The sequence below is a fragment of the Drosophila eugracilis genome, unplaced genomic scaffold (genome assembly GCF_018153835.1).
Source record: "Drosophila eugracilis isolate 14026-0451.02 unplaced genomic scaffold, ASM1815383v1 contig_401, whole genome shotgun sequence".
Taxonomy (NCBI): domain Eukaryota; kingdom Metazoa; phylum Arthropoda; class Insecta; order Diptera; family Drosophilidae; genus Drosophila; species Drosophila eugracilis.
In genome coordinates, this window is record NW_024573263.1 from 214,167 (window position 1) to 235,173 (window position 21,007).

At 43.0% G+C, this 21,007-nt stretch overlaps 2 protein-coding genes across 2 annotated transcripts in view; one reads left to right on the forward strand and one right to left on the reverse strand.

Moving 5' to 3' along the window:
• The window catches only part of LOC108111664, a 93,324-nt gene that overhangs the window by 50,080 nt on the left and 22,237 nt on the right, over positions 1-21,007 (forward strand). Inside the window, 4 exon segments of the mRNA XM_041818859.1 lie at positions 1,103-2,355; positions 4,928-4,934; positions 6,878-7,583; positions 17,678-18,268. Coding sequence (XP_041674793.1) covers positions 1,128-2,355; positions 4,928-4,934; positions 6,878-7,583; positions 17,678-18,268 — 2,532 coding nt within the window. The 5' untranslated portion in view covers positions 1,103-1,127.
• LOC108111666 lies at positions 12,051-16,141 on the reverse strand. The gene is given in 4 exon segments (XM_017221198.2): positions 12,051-13,613; positions 13,615-13,634; positions 13,724-14,100; positions 15,352-16,141. Coding segments are annotated over 4 exon segments (1,638 nt in total). The 5' UTR covers positions 15,855-16,141; the 3' UTR covers positions 12,051-12,875.

Genomic DNA, 21,007 nt, shown 5'->3' on the forward strand with positions numbered 1-21,007 from the left:
ATCGACAAAACAGAAAGATACACTTAAAAAGTGGTAAACTTAAAGGTTTAAAATTATTTTAAAATATAGAAAGAACTATTACATATTGCAATGAATAGAAATAACAATATATAAAGGAGAACCGATTTTCCCCTAAAAATTATAACCTTGGAAAAAATCTGTTCGAAATTCTTAAATAAATTTTTGGATATTTCATTAGGTTCTACCTGTTGCCTTGTTTTCCCTGTTTTTAAAGCCTTTTCTCCCTGTGCTTGGTGCCACAACAAATTAATCAGTGAGTGGCTAGCCGCACTTCGGTGGGCGGCAAACAGCATTTGGGGAACTCTGGGGATCTGTGAGATCTGCAAGATTTCGGCTACCTGCTGTCGAGCTGCCCTCCGGCCAAATATCGCGAATGCAATTAAATGCAGTTTGCAGTTTGCAGCTTGCAGGTTGCACTTTTCAGTTTTCAGTTTTCAGTTGGCTGGTCCGCACGGGCAGTTAATCATGCATCGACAGCCGGCTTTCTGCCGGCAAAACAGCAGCTCAACATTTTGGCGGTCACTTAGAAGTGGTGCCCATGGAAAGTGTTGCGCAAAAAGCGGCTGGCAATTAAAACACGTAGTGGCTTTGGCTTTGGTTTGGCTTTTTGGCTGGGGATGGTGGGGATATGGATGTGGATGTGGATGTGGATATGGTTGTAGCTCCTGCTGCCATGACGCACAGATGGCGTTGTTGCTGGCCAAGAGTCCACACTGTGATGTGCGCAGCGAATCGGCTTTCAACGTAGCTCCAATCCACACCATTCCGCGGCAGGAATGAGGAAACGTTTTGGTGAAAAGCTGAGACGCGTTGAGAAATGTGGTTAATTGATTTTTGCTTTTGTGTGTAATTAATTTATGGTTTCCTTTCCGATTCACTTGCAGAATGCCAGCGTTTTATTGTTTATATTGAAAGGCAGGTGAATGTGTCACAGAGTTACAGTTGTTATAAAAAATGAATCCATAATATGGGGTGTCAGAATGATTACGAATATTCTGAAATATATATCTTTTGTTCAAATTTAACATTTTACTTTTATCATTTGTATTAATCTTGACTTAACTTCCTATTCCCTTTATAGAATCACCCTGCATGGCTATACGACAATGTCCAATGCTCGCGAGCTGGCATTGATCGAGAAATGGGCTGACATTGCTACGCCGGCGACGCCGAATCGGCCGACATTATCGCCAACATCGCCGCCAGCGCTCCATCGATCCATCGTGAAATTCTGCTGCTGCCCCCAGCGCAGGCGCTACAATCTCAAGCAGGCCAAGAGCAACAGCAACAACAATAAGTCGACGGTGAACACGCTGCATGCCAGAAATATATTCGTCGATAGCGATTTCAGCTATATTGATGATGTGCCGCGGCGACGCCAAGATTGCCACAGCGATTACGACGATTGCAACTACGAATGTGGCGGCGATAAAGCAGATGATGAGGCCAATGATATCGCTGCTCCACCAAGAGACGACGGAAATGTGGCGCTGATATTAATGAATCAACGAAATCTGGCCGAACAATGGCGGCAGGACAACAAAGGCAAAAGCAACAGCAGCAGCAGCAACAGCAACAAAGTAACAGCAACAGCAACAGCAACAGCAGCAGCAACTAAAACTTGCGCTGTCACAAAGAGCCCGCAAAGTGGCAATGAGCAACAGCAACACCAGCAGCAGCAACGACAACCAACCCAAAGACTAAGCAATAGCTTGCAACAGCAAAAGCAACAGCAACAGCAGCAACAACACCAACAATTGCAACAGCAACATAGCAATAAGGAAAATACACTAAGCTACGACAACAACAACAAGCCGCACTGTAATTATTGTAAATTACCCGACACCGCCGAGCCCCAAACGAATAGCAATAGCAACTCGAAAATTGATTCACCGAAGTCGTCGCAGAATAAAATGACAATTACGACAGCAACAGAAACAGCAACGGCAACGGCGGCAACAGCAACAACAGCGACTAGCGAGTGTGGGCTGCCAGCAGCAACAACAGCAACAGCAGCAACATCAGAAGAGTTTGTGGGTGCTGCCACAGAAGTGCTGTGCAGCGATAAAGCAACATTGACAGCAACAACAAAAACAACAACAGAAACACCTAAGCCCCGCATTGCAGCGCGTCCGACCACGCCCAGCCGCCTTAAGACTGTGATCAAAACGACAATGGTGAAGCGAAGTCCTAGCCATGACTCAACGGCAACAGCAACACATGTGTTGCTGCCAAACAGCTGCAACAGCAACGGCCACAGCAGCAACATTGGAGCTCATGACGAGCCCAGACGTTCGGTTAGGGAGCGCATCGCCGCCTTTGCGGCAGGAAATGGTAAGTTTCTTCAGTTCGCCCGCTTAATCAGCTTTGGCAACTAAGTCGCATTGTCGCCGGGGCGGAAATGTTGCATGTATATGCACATACATTGTGGGAAATATCGGACCGGGCTAGGCTCACACTCATTAGGCTAGTTAATAGCCGCCGTTATTATTATTAATTGATACGAAACAGGGTTCTTTATACTTGGGGGAAAGAGAAAATTCCCAACTGTGAGATCATAAAATTATTTAAAAGTGGCCATAAAATATATGAAGCGTATTAAGTTTAAATTTATTGAATAATAAAGGCGGCACTTAGGCGGTCTTCTCATATATTTTTATGTTTATTAAGTTTAAGTTTAAGTTAAGTTTTTATTTATATTTAAAGTACTCTATTAAGAAAACTCGTTCTTCATCTATAAAATTTAAAAGTAGATAACTTTTAAAACGAGTTTTTGGTTTGATATTTACACAGACTTTTATTTTCTAGTAAGTAACTAATTGATCCCTTTAAGGTAGCAAGGTCAACCAGAACCTAAAGCCAGCTCAGTTCCACGTCATTTCCTGTTTCTGAATGCTCACGAGATATACGTGTTTGCCGATGTAAGCGATAAGAGATAAATGCCAGAAAATTGCATTAAATCTCAGAGAATGAATCCCGAGCATGTGAATCATTTTCAAAATCAAATTCAGAGAAATCAAATTAAAAGCAATTAAAGGTCCTTTTTAAAATACTTGATAAATTAACTAGAAAATCGATTGTATATCGGCATGTAAGGGAAATTTATAGAAACTCGTACCAGCTGCTTAGGGCGTGTGCATAACTATTGCCTTTTTTTGTGACTTTTTCTTTATATTGTTCCGACTGTAAAAAACTGCATGAATTATGCATGACGTGAAGCCTTTGGATTTCCGTTAACATGACACACTCACTTGGGCACAGGCAAACACACACACCTTTGGCATTTAATACAAAGAGTCGAATCTATTACAAATCAATTAAATGCCGCAATGTTTAATAAAAAGCCACTTAAGGCGGCATTAAAAACTTCCCCCAAGAAACTGTCTACCATCATTGTGGTTATTAATAATGTAAAAATGCGTCTGCCAGTCCTAGGCAATTGGGAAAGTCGTAAAAGTCGAATGATTGCCGTTTGGGTGCAGCCTGAAAACGCACTTGCAGGCGGCCAAAAAAAAAAAAAAAGAAAAACACTCCCCGGTCAGCTTTGTCACCAGCAGTAAAGTGCACTCCATTTGATTCCACACACACACACACAGCCACGCCCCATAAACTGCACTTTTGCACACACCAAAAATCAAAACAAAACTTAAAAAAAAGAAAAGAAAAAAAACGGCAACGACAGCGACAAAAGGCGCAACAGGAAACACGTACATGCGGCAATCGACGTCATGAGTGCGTATTATATCATTTTGATAGGCAAATGAGGCTTGAAAGCCGCCCGAGCTGAAGTCGTTCCCAAAGACTGGCTTAAGCCCCAGGCTCCCAACTCCAAGCCCTGCCCTTAGTGGACTTGGCTTGGAAAGAAACGAACACTTACATACCCTTTAAGGATAAAACTTTGAAATCATTAAACTTATCAAATATTTGGGGTTTTCGGTACATTCTAATAATGAGAAGAAACGTTTCTCAAGGGAATAAACAAGTTTTAAAAATGTTTACAAAAACCCATAGAGTTTATTTTCTAATAATAAAAAACCCTTTCGAAAGGGTATCCAAAACCAAGTCCAAAGAATAATCCTCCGACTGGCGGCGTCTTAGGGCGCCTGTGATCTGTGCTGATCGGCATGACGAAGACGTTGTCCCAACCCGACACACGTCAGTTCAGAGTTTTTCTACATCTGGATAGTGGACTGTGGATTCTGGAGTCAAGTTGAGTTGAGTTGAGTCGCTTCTTTCTTGCTCATCGCCCGCTAATCGCGTGTCCAAGTGTCCGAGTGCTCGCTGGTGCATTTTTGCCGGGCTGACAGCTTCTGCTGTGCTTATTTCATTTTATTTATTTATTTACTCGCTCTTACTCATTCTGCACCACTCGGCCAGTCGAGATGAAATGCATTGAGGTAGGTCCCTTCCTGCCGGGGGAAAGAAAACAACTGCATCAACTGCATTGCACACGAACGGCAGGCAAATATTGACCAGCTCTCTGTGGTCTTTCAATAAGTGTGTTTCACAAGCAACTGGCTTGTACTTTTGTACTTTTGCATTGTTTTCAATTAGGCACACAGAGTGACACCTCCGCAAACGACTCGCCCCTTCTCCTCCTCCGCAATTTGTGGCAATCGGCAATTAATCACGTTGAAGTGACCTCAGCCAGCGAATCAATCAGCAGCTACAAAATGAAATAAAAATCCACACACACACGCCCATCAATGAATGGTGGACGTGGACGGTGGCCATTTAGCGGACACACCCCGGCAAACAATTTTATTTCAAGTAAATAAGCAAATAAGCTAAATGCGTACAAATGTTTTGTTTTCGCGTTCTTTGTTCGTGTTTACAGAGCCACAAAAACCGAACGAGTACGAATCGCCTCCAAATAAAAAGGAATTTATGACCAATCATCAAATAGAACAATGGTTGCGAATTTCTTTTCTAACCGGTAAATGTCTTTGTATATCCCCGTTTAAGCTTGCTAATTAGAAAGGTAAATTAAAGCTAAAATTAGAACTATTTCTGGGTAAATGCGAAAGGAAATGACACACGATTTGAATAGGTAGCTAAAATAAACCCAAACTTGACATTAAGAAATCTTAGGAAGTCAAAAATCTTGGTAATAATTATAAAGTTTTGGAGGTTATAGAGATATTTTCAAGATATTTTTCAATATTTTTAAAGACTCATTTAGAGAATAAATTTAGTACATACTCCTCAAAAAGCAAGTCTCCATCGGACATGTCGCCAAAAACTGGCATTTAGTTAAGAAATCGCAATCGAAATTGGGGGAAGACCTCCCATGAACTCGCAACGCGTCACCCACACGTCGGCAGAGTCCCGTCCCTATGGGCCAGGAGTACCGTTAGCGTTGCACAATTGAAATGCAGAAATAAAATACAAATAAAAAATAAAATACAAAAAAAAATAAGGAGAAGAAAAGTGCAGCCGAGTGTGGGCCTGGCTTTTGCTGTTGTACCGACTGCAGCCTGAACTGGCGGCCTGCCAATCGGCCCAAAACGATCAATTGGCAGAGAGACCCCCATAAAATGTTGCCAACTGTCCCTGTCCGCTGACTGACTCTCGTTTGCAGCCGCTGATTTACGAGCTCGCCACGGGCCGTTGTGTAACGCATGCGATTCAGAATTTTTAAATGCCAAGCTTATATCTTTTTTCTTTTTTTTTTTTTTTGACCAGCAGAAGTGGAGTCAGTCACAGAGACCCAGACCCCTGGTTGCTATTGGTTTTTGTTTTTATTTAGGTATTGCTGTACTGCTGTCGCCAAGTCGCGACGGTGGCGGCGACATTTTAATCAAAAAACTCAATCGAACGCACGCATGCGCAATAAAAACAAAAATCAAATCAAACCCATAAAATCACACACAGCAACAACCACAGGCGCTCTTTAACCGTTTCACTTATCCATTTGGAAAACGGGAAAAGAGTAAAATAAAATATACGTATATATACATAAATAGATATAGACAGATGCCGGCCGGGTTGGTTGGTCGGGGTTCTTCCGTTTGACAAAAGTTCACATAACCTTAGCCCCTATGCGAATTTCAATTCGATTCGCTGGGAATTTATTAACATTTATGTGGGTTAGAGAGCTTAGACTGGCAGTGAGAATAGATTTGCAGTCTATGATATGTGCTTTATATTTCCGGGAAAGGATGTTTAAGTTATGAGATTACTATAGGAAACCGTTTAAACTAAGAAAAATCTATTAAAATCAGGAATAATATTTTCCTTTCAAAATTAGTCATCGTTCTCCATATAAAATACAAATCCAAAGCTGATTGCGATGACCCATTTCCAACTTCAGCTGTGACATAAATTCAAAAGACAACATACTCCTTGGGCGTGACTCTCTGGCTCCATAATAGAACCCCACTGAAAATAAATAATGCGAACCACTCGGGAAATGGTTAAACGTGGTGTGAGCAATAAATTCGTGTACGAGTATGTAAATAATTGCCTGCAATTTTTTCTGCGCCCGTACGAAATTAATTAAAACATTCGAGCAGGCAAACACATATGCCAAATAAAAAGGAGTTAAGTCCACACACACATGTGCCTGGCATATTGCAAAATTTATGACAATTTAAATGGCACACATTTGGTGGACAATTCGTGGCGATTAGCGCAGAAATTTTCGCGCAGTCGGCTTAAGCCACATGTGTTTGGCTGCCGCGACTGGAGGTTTTTCATTTTCATTTTCGTTTTCATTGGGAAATTGTTCAGGGTGCGCCGGTCACATAATGACAGCTTTATGTGCAGAAATATTGCCGAGATTAACCAAGCTTATAAACTTTTTGTTGGTTTTTCTTTTTCACTTACAGAGCAACAACAACAACAACAACAACAGCAAGGCAACGCGGCAACATGACAAAGTCAAGAAGTTAACCAAAATGCAGTGCAATAGCAATACAAATCAAAACAACATGACAGGAGAAGATGTGAAAAGTGCAATTAGCAACAGCAGCGGCAACAGCAACAGCAACAACCAACAGCAGCAGCAGCAGCAACATCAAACGCTTATCAACGGCCAGGCAGTGACTATGCCGGCAGCAACAGGAGGAGTTGCAGGAGCAACATCTACGGCAGCAACATCAAGCCGCACGTCAGCAATCGCCGCTGACACGACGCGCTACAAATCGGGATTAAGTGATGTGGCGGCCAACGGAGACGTTGATGGTCGGCCAACTTCATCTGCCACCACATCTGAAGTTGCTGCTGCTCCAACTGCCGCTCCGAGCGTTTTTAGCACCGGTTGTGCAACCATGCCGCGAACTCGCCAATACGGAAGCAATGGTGCTGCTGCTGGAGCTGTTGCTGCTGCTGTTGCAACAGGAGCAACGCCAGCCAGCAACACCATGACAGCTGATAAGAAATTCTTAAGTCAGGCGGCGCCCGTTCAGGGGCATCATCATCATAAGCTGCAATTTGTCGATAAGGCCGACTCCGAATTGGCCGCATTGGACAATCTAGACCTGGCTCACAGTCTCGATTTATTGGACGTCGATGGCGAGGATCCGTACGGAGCTTTGCAGGAATATTTGGAGCGTGTCAAGGTGAGTGTGTGCTTTGATGGACAGCTAGTGGTGGAGCTGATGCTGCTCTGGGAAATTCAGAGCTTTTCCGTTCCCAAGTTGCGCAATTTTCGCATTAGATTGACCATAGAGCCAAGGGGTGGTGGGTGCTCCACTTGTCTCAGTCCGTTGAATGACATTATTCAATTTCAGGCATTTTCACATGATAATAACCGACAATTTCTGTCCCCATCAACCAACACGCACATAGCAGTGCAGGGAGAAAAACTTGTTTATGAAATTAAAGAACTTATGGGAAATATTAATTATGGGTTTATGAGACAGGATGATTAGAAACTTTTAACACCGTATTATAAACTTATTAAATGAAGTTTTTAAATACAGATACCTTCCTAATTTTTCTCCCTGTAATCACACAATTGCCTGGAACCCAGCCTAGTGCCAGTCTTTCATTCAACGCCCCTCTCTAGCACTCCACTCCCCTCGCCTGCTGTCAACACGGCGTGATTTTGCAAATGATTATTTTGCGTGACAGAAAAATGTGTTAAGGCAAACTCACACACACAGAAACACACACGCAGCCGTAATATGTAACGCATACGCCGCGTTGCACGCCCGACTTTCTGTTGCCGCTTTGGCTGTCGTTTGGGTTGTCGTCAGCGGTCGTGTACATAAAATTTTATGTTTCTGTACCGGAAAGCGCAATATTACACATACACATCAACGATGACGGCAACGTCAACGGCCGAGGCTTTAGTTTTTTTCTTTTTCTTATTTTTTCCTCGCCTTTTCCATCGTTTTGTCTTTTTTTATAACTGTTTCGCATGAATTTTCCTCATTGCCGCCAGATTTTGTTGTTATTACTGTGTTTATTTGCCGCTCATGGCGGAAGCATAAACGCACGCACGCGCTTCTTGCCCCAAAAGTTGCGTTTATGATTCCGTTCTTGTGGTCAGTGGCATAAAAAACGCGTGCGTGGCGCGCCTAAAATTGGATTATTGAAAAGAAATTATATTGAACAGCTTTAGGAGAACTTTAATAATATTTTGTTCTTAAAATGTAATATTCTGCACTCTTTCCTTACTAAGCTCTTTATAGCCAACATAAGTTAGCCTTCTTATATCTCTATCAATGAAGCTCTCACAAATCGCCCCAGATTTAATGGCCTTTTTATTAGTTCAGAATTAAGAGCAAGGCGTTACCTGTAGTTTATATGACATTTATTTTTGCCATTAGTGTTCTGCAGATAACTACGCCATCAAATGCCCAGGAAGTATAGATAAAATAAACTTTGCAACCAAAGTGCTTTTTCGTCGTTTGTGCCAAAATGAAGCACCTACAAATCGCACTCAAAACGCCGGCGATTTAACTGCGTTTTTTACCGCACCAAATCAGAGCAAAGGCGGCTTTTATCGCTGCTGATCAACTGGGATGGGTTTGTGGGGCAGTAAATGCTGCACGCCATGCTCCGCCATATGCTGCATTTTATAATCAGTGTCATCACCTTAACACCCATCCAATGTGCCCGGCCACGCCCCCCTCCCGAACTGTAACTAAACTAAACTGAAACCTAGTTTGGCTTAGTTTTTTTTTTCTCTTGCTTTGCCTATTGGCGTGGGCTGTCGGCTTATGGCCTTACACCGCCGGTTATTAACGCCTTTTTACACATTTTCCTCTCTTTTTCCACCTCCAAATCCAACTAATTTTTTGGCTAAATTGAAATTATTAGCCGGCAACTGTGCCTAATGATGACAAAATGTGTCACAGCGCTGCCCACGCAGGCCGAAAAGCTTTCTTTTCGAGGCGGGAGTCGGGGGCAACGTCTCCTTTGTGCACATTTATTATGACAAATAGTGCAGCGTTTTGGCTGGAAATTGCCGTTACACGCTAAGACTGCTAAGACGCTTGTTGTTGGCGTGGCCTTAGGCTTAATTTGAATACACTGATAAAAAATATTAAAATTTACCGCTCATTTGCTGAGATTCTTTAATGATTTGAAAGTCGAAGTGGTTTAGTTTGCAACGTGAATAATATTATTTAAAACCACTTTTATAACAGGTGAAAATGTACTAAAATCTGCACTTTATAAGCACTTAAAATATAAAAATTTATTATTATTAACATTTAATAAATGTTTTTTGTATCCAATAATATTATAATTATCCCATAAATTTTAGGCATACTTTCTCCAGTTTTTCTTTAAATTACCCAATTGATTTCCATAAAATGGTTTTAATTTTTAAAAATCTATAAATTAGCTATCCATTTTCCAAGTGTAGTTATGAAATGCGTTAGTGGAGGCGGTAATCACCGCCTGACCCATTTAAGACGCACCGAAACGAAACGAAGCGAATCCATGACAGGCGATGGCAACTAGTTTTTTTTTTCCAGTCGCGCTTCCTGCATCAATTAGCGCTGGCTTTTGCGCAGATTTTCCATAATTTTACATGGACAAGCTGGCTAACTGACTAGCTGACTGACTGGCTAGCTGGCTAGCTGGCTGGATGGGGCAGAGTTTTCCCGTTTAAGCAGCCATTAATTGGCGCTCGTCAGCATCGACTATGGCTAAGTAAGCTTAATGCATCAATCAAGCTTTCAGCATGACAACGTGTATAAATATTGCCTTTCTGCCATTCGAAAATCTGATAAATCAGGCATACAGTTTGCGTGTGTTCTCAAATGATTTTAATTATAGATATTGACAAAGTGGCGATGGGAAATTGAGACGTAAGACGACTGCTGGCTGCGCCCAGGGATTGTTTTTAAGAGTTTTAGTTTTTAGGGGTTTTATTTTGTGGTCTGGTCTGGGCTGTTGGTTCGATGAACCCACAAAAAAAAAAAAAAAAGTATCTGCTTTAGCCAATTATGCGAATGCTGTTAATGAATGTGGGCGACGACTTGCCTTTTGGTTTATCTATATGGCTTTATGCAATGGCTCTGTCACTTGGCGAATGCGACTGCAAATGCGACGGCGCAGCTGCCTAGAGAAAGTTGTCTTTGCCCAATTTGCAAATGACGTTTTTTTGTCAACGTCAAACGGGCGAACGGGCCAAAACAAATGGCAATAAAAGGCAGCGCCTGCCTGCACGTTACTATTTTTGTCAACCAGGAGTTGATCTCGCGAAAAAACTAAAGAAAATCCCACAGGCCTACCCATGCCAAATGGAGTCAATAGAAAATAAAAAAAAAAAATCGTATATATTGTGGGAGAAGCTGAGAAGTTGATAGCAACTTTAAAACGAAAGTGATGCCAAGACTTCTACAATTTCACCGGCGGCAATCATAATTGCAGACAGCAATTAAGCCGCTGTCACAGGCTGCCAGCTACTCATGCTGATCGCGTTACAATTGCAGTTGCAGCGTTGCATTGTGGCTGCTTTGCCATGTTGCAACATTGCATGTTGCCAGTTGTCAAGTTCGGCTCGCTGACAATGCGTTGATATTTTCCGACAAGCAAATCAGCAACAGCCACCAAACTAAAAAAAAAATCACGGGCCTTGCCAACAGAAATTGAGCCAATTTGCTGATGCCGAATCGAAGCTCACAACTGGGAATCGCATTTTGCACGGTTAGTGCTCTTCTGAGCCCGGACTTTCTTTTTTTTTTTCCTCTAGCCGCTTGCCAAAAGTGACACAAAGTAGCTTTGGAGGTTTGAAAGCCAATGGAATTTAATTTGTACAATCCTCAATCCTGACACATCTGGCTCAATGGATTTGTGCAGTGCAATGACCAATTGCATCTGTTTTTTTGATGGTTTTTGTACTTATCTCGGAAGTTTTAGCACACTCTAAGTTTTGAATCAGTTATAGTATAAAAATATATCCAAAAAAAAAAACCAACCTACACACTCTTCGCTAATAAGACTGAATACTTAAAGGTTTTTGTTTTGAGTTATGTAAGAACGGTATGCGAGGGCTTCTGTGGGATTTCTTCTGAAGCTGTCACAGCTGTTTAGCACTAAGCTTACCTAACTCAAACTCTGCCCTCCAATGAACGCGTACATGTACCTTTTGGCTCTAAAAAGCTGCACGTGAGCTAACCACTTCAAGTGTCATTGCCCAGCGAAGAGTTGAACGCGGAGAGAAAATGTATATAGTACCGGGCTACGCTGCTTGCATTCTTCTAACCAAACATAGGTAAGCATATATACATTATATATATATATGCATATACACACTCCATATGAAGTGCCATTGAAATTATAATGATCTTCAGGGGATTTTGGAGCGATCGCTCGGACGTCAGGCTACCAAAAACCAAAAAACAAAAAAAAAAGCCAAAACGAGATAGAGATGGAAGAGCATATGGGTATTATTTAACCAATTTGTTGTTGCCCGCTTTTGGATCTCGCTATGACCTTCAATGGTCATTTGTTCAAAAACAAAGCGAGCTGGTCCGCTGGCTTACCAAAAAAGTATATATATATATATATATATATTTTGACGTTGATGTCGATGTGGTCAATGTCAATGTCAGAAATCAGTTGAAGTGGAAAATTTCAGTTCACAGTGGCTTACAGCTTCACTGTTGTTCCCTTCGAGTTTCTTTTAAGGTTCAGTGCTTGGCTAATAAGTTAAACTCGCGTGATTGATGTGCGTTTTGGGGATTACATGGCCCTTGCTGGCCTGACCTTTGCAGTCGTTCAGCAGCTGTTTTTTTTTTCAAAGTTACTGGTTGCCGTTGTTCTACAATATCTGCCTGCATATCTGAGATGTGGCATCAACTGCGTGCCACGCCCGCCTGTCTGCAGCTGTGTTTCTGTGGCTCCAATGGAGTCTAGACCCCGATGCTGGGCACAATGCTGATTGCATTTAGCGATAAATTAACCAATGAATACAATTAAAATAGGAAATACTCGCCTTGCAACAACATCGCCAAGGGCAACAAGGCGAGACCTTCGCAGAATACACAGGAAAAAAAATACGTAAATGACACCCCAGTTGGGAAGTCTTTCATAAAAAGCGTTACAAAACCTAATCCAAAGGCAATATCTTAATAGTTAATAGCCAACAATTTAGAAGTAGAACTCCAAGACAGAAAATAATTATGAATTATAAGAACTCTCTTGAGAACTAAAGGTCCTTTATAGAGTCTTAGCTTGCTAAAATTTCCTCCCAGTGCAGTTCTTGAAAGGCGTCCCCAAGGGCAACGGATCAGAATAACCTTCAATTCGATTCGATTTCTCTCAAAATCAATTGCATGCTGTACTTTATTGTGTGCCATATAGTTCTTCTACATGAGTCGAGGAAAAAGGTGCCCCAAGCCGAAAACTGAAAGCAAGAAAAACCCGAAGCCAAAAATCGCTCGCCGCATTTAAATGTTCAAATTGTTCGAATCAGTGTCCAAATGTGGATTAGCCGGGTGCGATTGCGTTAATTGTGTCTCGTGGGCATCGTTTTGTTCGCCTTGGGGTATGGGTATGGATCTCCGGAGGCGTTCCTCTACTGGCCAGGATGATGTTTTCACCTGCTGCTGGCGCATGTTCGGATTGCCAATGAAGCGGACATGAGGCATCAGCAATGGCTGTTGTTGCAACTCCTGTTGCTGCTGCTGCTGATCGGCTGACATTGATCTTGTCGAGTGCAATCTATTAGCGGGCAGTCGCCAAGAAGAAGCAAACGAAGCAGCAGCATCCTCCATTGACAGTGATGGCCTGACTGATTGATCGTAACCATTAATTTTATGCGTTGACATTCTTTGCGGCCAGTTGTTGTCGCTGTCATCTGGCCATTTTCCCGCCACCCGCTCACCCGTCCATTTCCCGCCGCTGGCTGTCAAGTGCCGCTTGCCGCGATTCGGAACGAATGGATCGTCGTTGTTGTAAAGATCCCGGAGCTGCAGCTTCTTGCCCCGGGTGGCAAAGAAGGGATCGTCCACTTGGAAAAGATTGCGATGTTTCTTTCCACGATGCGGATAGAACAGGTCGTCATACTTGAACAGATCCTTGACCTTGTCGCGTTTACCACGATTCGGCACGAAAGGCTCAAACCTATTCATCAGGGCGTCTAGGTCCGGCGAGGTGTGTTTGCGACCTCGAGGCGGTATAAAAGGGATCGTTCTCCTTGCTCATATCTTCTGAAAATAAGGCAGAGTATGGAATTAGCAATAAGTTAATTTAGTTTTAAAAGTTAGTTTAAGGATAATATAATCATTGTACCCACCGCCAAATTGATATCCATCGAATAGCTTCTCCCTCCTCACTAGCACATATTGCGGTTCATCCACAATTAGTGGCGGTTCCAAGTGACCTGACAAGTTCAGCTTCTTCCATAGAAACATTCCCGGATGATAGTTCTCAGCGGCACCATCACTTAGGTTGCCAAAAGGTCGTTGAATGGGATAGAGGAGTTGCATGGCCCAGTGCAGGAACTTGATGAGATCCTGTTCGCCAGTCAATAGCATAAAGACCTCATTGTTGCTCTGCTCCTCATCGTCGACATCTTCATCGGAATCATCAGAATCCGAGGAGGTAATCTCAGAGTCAGAATCCTGCATCGAACTCAGTTGCAAGTGGAGGCGGGCCAGAGCCTCTTTGTTCCTAATGATGAAGGAGGGGAATAAAGGTTTACGGTTTCTATACTCTGATTAATGCCTCATCATTTGTTCGCTTTAAGGAGCACAGCACATTCTCACATTTTTCATATCTGGCCACAAGCGTGGGTTGCTGGGGCCATGGGTTTCAATTACCCTTCTTGGCCAGAGTTTTTCTTTTCACAATGAAGAAAGAAAAACACAACACAAGACACCAAATTGATGAACTTATTTTTCCCACTCAAAAAACCAAAAACAACATATGACCCAGAAACCCAGCCTAAACTCTTCACTTATCCGAAGCTGTCAGGGCTGATCCAATTCAATCAAAAGTCAATTTGTGGCAATTCCATAGAAATTACTGTGTAAAATTACAAATTAGGCAAACAGCACAACAATCGAAAGTTATGCGGGCCCCATGGTCCATAATTAATCAAACATTTAACAAATCAACAAAAGGCAAACATAAGCGAACAGAAAATAATCATAATAATGATAAAGTCCCAGGCCCTGAGATGATTAATTCGAATTTAATAGCAGCGGCCAATAATTTTTCAACACAAAGATAATATTCCGCGCAAATTACAAGTCGCTGGAGAAGAAAAAGGAAATATTTTAAATAAAACAAAAAGCTAAAGCGAATAAAATGAAAAGTGAAACTCGTAATGCAGTTTTCGTTTCGATTTCGTTTCGGGGCAATGAATTTGCTGACAGTTGTTATTTTATAAAATAAATCAACATACGTTGCGGCGGTCTCCTGGCTCGGACTTGAAACAAAACTGCAATCGTTCGTACTGATTTTTTCACGCCCATTAATTGGTTTTGCGTGTTCCCAGTCGACAGCCAAATTGTCGACGATTTGTTGCCCCTCTTGTGGGTTAACCTTTTTTTTTTGGCACAGCCTGGCGCCCTGAAAAGGGTTAGCATTAACCCTCTATACGCCAAGGGTTTTTATAGCTTAAAATTTAATATATGATTAAGTCAAGATATTAATGAAAAGCTGATTTGTATGCCACATTTTCTACAGAATAGTAATCGAAATCTGTAAGTTTATGAATATTCCTCATCCGTAACGTAAATGTTTTTAAAATTTATATACTTAAAGGGTTAACTCCTCACTTTAGCCACCAAATTGGTTTACATGTGAAACGGAAACGAGGAGCTCAACTTTCTCAACTTTCCTTCTGTGCAGCCTTGAACCTGCTGGCCAATCTCTAAATGCCCCTTTCTTACCACCCACATCCTGGACGTTTCTTACCTGGCTGCCAGCATGGTGCGATAGTATTCCTGTGGACACTTGGTGGATGCACCAGATCGACCCTGGCAACGATTGCCCCAATACCGGTGTGGAGGCGTGGCCCGAAAGTTGGTAGTGGGTCCCAAGCCTAGTCCCAGTCCCAGTCCCATTCCCATTGCAATTTCCTGCGGCGCTGATTGCCTGGCCCCTAAATCATCTGCGTTTCGATTAAAATCCTCAGACTGCTGCGGTGGTGCCTGTTGCTCCACATCGGACAGACTGAATTTTCCTGAATTCATTGGCCCGTTGTCGTTGTTGTGCAGCATATCGCGCAGTGCATCGGTGGGGCTGTCAAACAGGACGCGTGCATCCTTTTTCTGCTGCTGCTGGTGGTGGCTCAAGGCCGCCTTCGTGGCCGTGGCGATAAGCGATGGTGGCAAAGATAGTACCACATTGCCATGGCCATGGCCACCGCCGCAATAAATCGCCAGACAGACGCTGAGCCAGGCCAACGTGAGTCTCATGCTGTCTGCCGTTTGGATCGCACCGACTTCGGAATCAGACTCAGAAACTCCAGTCTCTCGAAGTTGTTCCAATTTTTATTTCACTTCTGCCTCGTCGGCTACTTTGAAGAAGCCAGTTAGCCAGGCAGCCGACGGCATCCGCTGCGTTTTGGCTCTTAGAAAAACGGAGAGACTGAAACTGAAAGTTGCTGGCCAGCGGTCCAGCTTTTTATAGGACGAGATCCAGGCAAAAGGAGCGGCCCGCGGAGTTTTGGGAATACGCCTGCTGGTCGCGGTCGAAAGACCCTTGGTCACATATGAGGACACTTAGAAAAACTGTTACTAAATCTTCATAAGTGGTATGGAAAAGTTGTTCATATTGAATGTTAACTAAAACTAAAAGCCAAACCCTGTTTTTCTCAATCCAAGTTAACTTAAGGAACTTCTTCTATTCAAATAACTTTATTTTGGTTGTTTTTCAAAGAGTTTTATTACAGTTTCAGATATAAATATTACATTTTTCCCTCAGTGCTTGTTTGATTCCAAAGCAATGCCAATTGTTTGTCCAACGCGTCGTAGCATGAAATTAATAAAAAGAAATTGCATTGTACGACGACGAACTGGGAAATATGGCGGCCCACTTGAGATGGCCCTAAGCAACTTCTCTCGCACGTCATAGGTTTGGTTTTGAAATCAGCAAAAAGCAAATCAGTGGGCCAAACTCGATTGGTGTTGGTCCGGTTTTGTTTGGCTAACCTGTGACCCGGGGAGACCGCCTTCACAAATTAGCCAGCCAACATCTCACACTACCTGAGAAGTCCAGCGATAAAATCATAGAGTTCGCGGCTTTCTTTCAAGAGCCCCAGAAGCAATAGACTACCTTTGAGAATTTATTGCCTGCTAATGTTCGATCGCATTTGTCTGAGAGTTGCCCTTCTGGCAAAAAGCAGCAGCCAAGAAAAAATAAAACAAGGGCCCCGCAAGCAACAACAAAAAAAAGAGCACAATTGTTGAGTAATGAGCACTGCACGTTATTAATGTCACTGGGGAATCGAGAAGAAGGGCTTCGAGAAGGGTTTCTCTGGGGACCCAGGACCAGTTCTGGGTCTTGGGCCACGATTTTTAATTAAGTAATTCGCTGACTTTGTTAGCCCTGTGGGCTCCATCTGTCTCTGATCTTCTCTCTGGCAACAATCTGCGGTTCTCTTCCCGTGTTTTAAAGTTTTCTGTTCTTTTTTTTTTTTTTTTTGGTTGTGTTTAATCTGGCTAACAAATTGCTTCATTTCAATTTATTTGCATTCGAGTCGTGTTTCTTTGGGAGTTCGTGGCTACAGTTTGGTTTTCTGTTCCGATCCAAGTGTGGAAAACCTTTTTCCCTGCCTTCTGCAGTCGTGTTCTAATTTATTTGTCTTTGATTGTGCCCATGTCTCTCCGGGTTGTCGTTGGTCGTGTCCTGTCCTAGGCTTTCTTTTTGGTCCCTGTTTTTGCCGGGCCAAATTAAGCAAACATACATCATAGTCGGGGGCCATTAGAAGATGCGAATGTGGCGCTCTGGGCGCGATTAATAGACCATTCCCTTGATATATGTGCGCAATTAGAGCGCTAATCAAAACCTAATCTCCTCCGGAGTGCGGGATTTATAGGTCTTCCCTACATGGAGAACAATTTTAGAACCAATGGGATTACGATTTTGTTAGGTAAATACAAATTCTGGGCAACAATGGAAATGGAAAACTTTTTCTGATAAATATGTTTTTCTTTTCTACATAAACTTAGTTCATATTTATATAAAACTCAGTGTTTCTCCAAGTGCATCAAACTAACAACTGTCATTCTAATTGCAGCGGGAAATCAACGAGGTCTTCGAGACTCGCAAGCTGCAGCGTTTGGAGCAGCAACTCCGTGAGCAACTGGAGGAGCGGCTATCGCAGGCTGGAGTCCAGCCGCTTGATGAATTGTCTCGTTCCACGGGATCAGATAGCGGCTTTGACAGCAGCAGCACCACAGCAACATCAGGCACACCAGCAGCAGCAACAGCTCCAGTAGGAGCAGTCACATCGGGCAAACCAGTGACAACTAAACTAAGGGCATTGCCACCTCCGCCCCTTAGTCCCGTCAAAACTCCGACGAAATCCCTACCCACTCCACCTGCCGAGTCGGACGATGTTAACGTTTGGGCCTGCAAGTTCCTATGTGATCTGGACAGCCTGATGGCCGCTGGCGATAAGCTGCCCCCGCATTTGGCGGCCCTGGCCGAAGGATCCGGTTCCGGTTCGGCCAACAGTTCGCCCACCTCCCGGACAGCACCCCTCCTCCTGTCCGCAGCTGCCTCGGCGGCCATCCAGAGTCGTTACGGCAAGGGCTCATCCATCATGGAACATCAGCAGCAGCAGCAGCAGCAGCAAAATGGACTCGTCTTGAAACCAGAGAAGCACGTGAGTACACAGGAAGAAAACTATCCTACAGAATCTGATCTTAAGCCAAAAGTTACGCCCTTCAAAGGATTCCTTAAACTTCAATTTCGAACTCAAATCTCTTAAGCAGCATTTTCTAAAGGACCTACATTCAAGTTTATTTTTAAATTCCGAGATACAACTTAAATTCTTTAAGAAAGTTAAACCCCTAAAGTGTGCACATGTTCTGCAGCTTAAACTGAGATTTCCTAATCTCAAATCTCTGAAATTCCCGTGTAATCTCGGGCTGCCTTAATTTCGACATGCGAGTGAACAAACAGCGAAGCATATTTTATGAATGTGGGTTAGATAAAATGCGCTTCAAGACAAAGGCATTTAATCTGAATCACAACAATGTTGTCAACACACACAGCCAGTAAACACAAATTTTGGGGGCCCACACACACGGTTTTTGCCCCCAAAAAACCGAAACTGAAAAGCCTCACCCCTGAAAGTTCAGTGATGAAGGAATGTTCTTTCAAGAACTGCCATATGTTCTATCCATCCATCCATTCGCCGGATGTGCAACTGAAGCGCGTGAAATTTATGGGCAACAGAATGGAGGAGTTGGAGATGAGCTGGAAGATGGAAAATTTTTGGTGGAGACGGATGTAGACATGGAATTGGTACGTTGATAGACAGTCGTCACTCGGTGGCTGGCACTTGAACGAGTTAAACTTTGAACTGTTTGAATAAGATAGACAGCCATGTTTTATGGAAGTTGCACTTTTCGGGGGCATCTTTGCATCGCCATAAAATGTGTAATAAAATACTCTAATTAGTGCAGTTCTTTAGCTCTAGATTGAAAGACAATTAGGGATTGATTGCCCAGCATAGAGTCGTAAAAGATTTTCTAATTGCAATCAGTATGCTGCCGAGGAAAGGCCAAAGTTCAGAGAGATGCTGGAGAGTTGAACTCTTTGATAACCCAAAAAGCAAAATGCACTGAAAACTAGGTAAGAAAAAGAGGGAAATTTCTGTAATACTAAAATTTAGTAACCCACAGATACTTCTACCATTCCAACTCTTTTCTCTGAGTGCTTTGTGTTTTGTCTCAGGAAAAGTGACTGCAATCTTTGGCCAACTAGCTGACCCACTTTGTGAAGTCGAGGCCCATAAACCATAAGGCCCGAAACAGACTAACCAACTTGTTAGCTGTCTCCGGCTTATCAAACCGAATATATCTAATTAAAACATTTATAAGCCAAAATGGCTCATAAACGGCACCGAGCTTGCGGTCTCCCCGGTTGCATATGCTTAGCATACATTGCGCTCACCTCTCGGGTCTCCGATTATCTGGGGGAAAAACCTCAAAAAGGCAGCAGCAGCCGACTTGCTGCAACCAGACAAATATTAATTTTCAAAACGCGTGCCATGCCAATGGAAAAATACGACATCAACACCAAAAACGAAAACGAAGACCGAAAAACCCACAAAAAACAGAAAGGGGGAGTTGATATGTGGGTGGGGGGAAAAGGGCTTCATTGTCGCTGGCGTGGCTGCTGACAAGCCGAAATATTTGCTAGCAATCGATATGAGCCAAGAGTCTCCTGCCCATTTCCTTTTCTCCCGTTCTAGTTACAAAATGAAAGGCAACAGGAAATAATCTTGCCGGAGTCTGTTTTTTGGCCAAAACAGCTAGGGTCATGCCAATAGAACTCAATGGGAAAACAGAAAGATAACACAAATAGTTTACCTTGGGCTTGTAATGACTGCATTTCGATTTATCATATTTAAGAAGAAAGTGTAAAAACTCAAATTTTTGCAACCGGAACTGTTTTTCTTGTCATCCGACTTCCAAATAGTTGTTGAATTTTTGGGTGTTGTCTTGAGAAGAAAAACCTCCATTCCCTGGAGCTGTCATATTTTGCCTTAATCGCTACGGTAAAAGTACCAATTAAAAGCGCTTAAGCCTCGCTGCACTAATTAAGGCAAAGAATGGTGTCCACTGGCCAGCAGAGCGATACACTCATTCGGTCAATCAGTCAGTGAGACAGTCGGTAAGACTGAGGGCCATGATTTATGAGCTACCAACGGCAGCATAAATCAAAAGGCAACATCGGCCTTTTGTATCGAGGGCACAAGTGCGTGCCCAGTTTGCCAAAAATCAACTGGACAAACTGTCAATGAAAGTAAATCACCAGCAGCAGCAGCAGCAGCAGCGGCACCAGAATCCGCAGAACACGAGACAGTTTTTCAGCTTTTCGTTTCGTTTGGATTTTTGGTTCAGTTCGGTTTGGTTTCGCTCGAAAGGCGCAGGAGTGGAGTGAACTGGGTCAACATGCCGCCCTGCAGCAAGATCAGAAGAGACCAGAGACCTCAGCAGAACACTTCACTTCACTTTTTTCTTGTTTTATCTTTTTTTTTTTTGCTGGGGCTGTCAACACGGCAGCAGACCGAGCGGAACCCAAAACGCCCCAATTTAGTTGCCTGCAATGTTTATGGGGATCGAGGGTCTGTGTTTCTCCCTGCGAAAGTGAATCTTGTGCAGCATGTTGCATGCGTGTGGCAGGGGGGCATCATCGTCCAACGCAATGCGCTTAATGATGATGAACCATGCAGATGCAGCAGATGTGGAAGATGCACAAGATGCTGGCCAACACTGAGAAGAAAGCAAACCGTTTAAGTAGATTAATGTAGATTTATTGGACTTTAGATAAAAGTAAATTGGCACCCAGGCTATAGGATCTCTTTTTTTGTATTGGTATAGGTTTGATATCT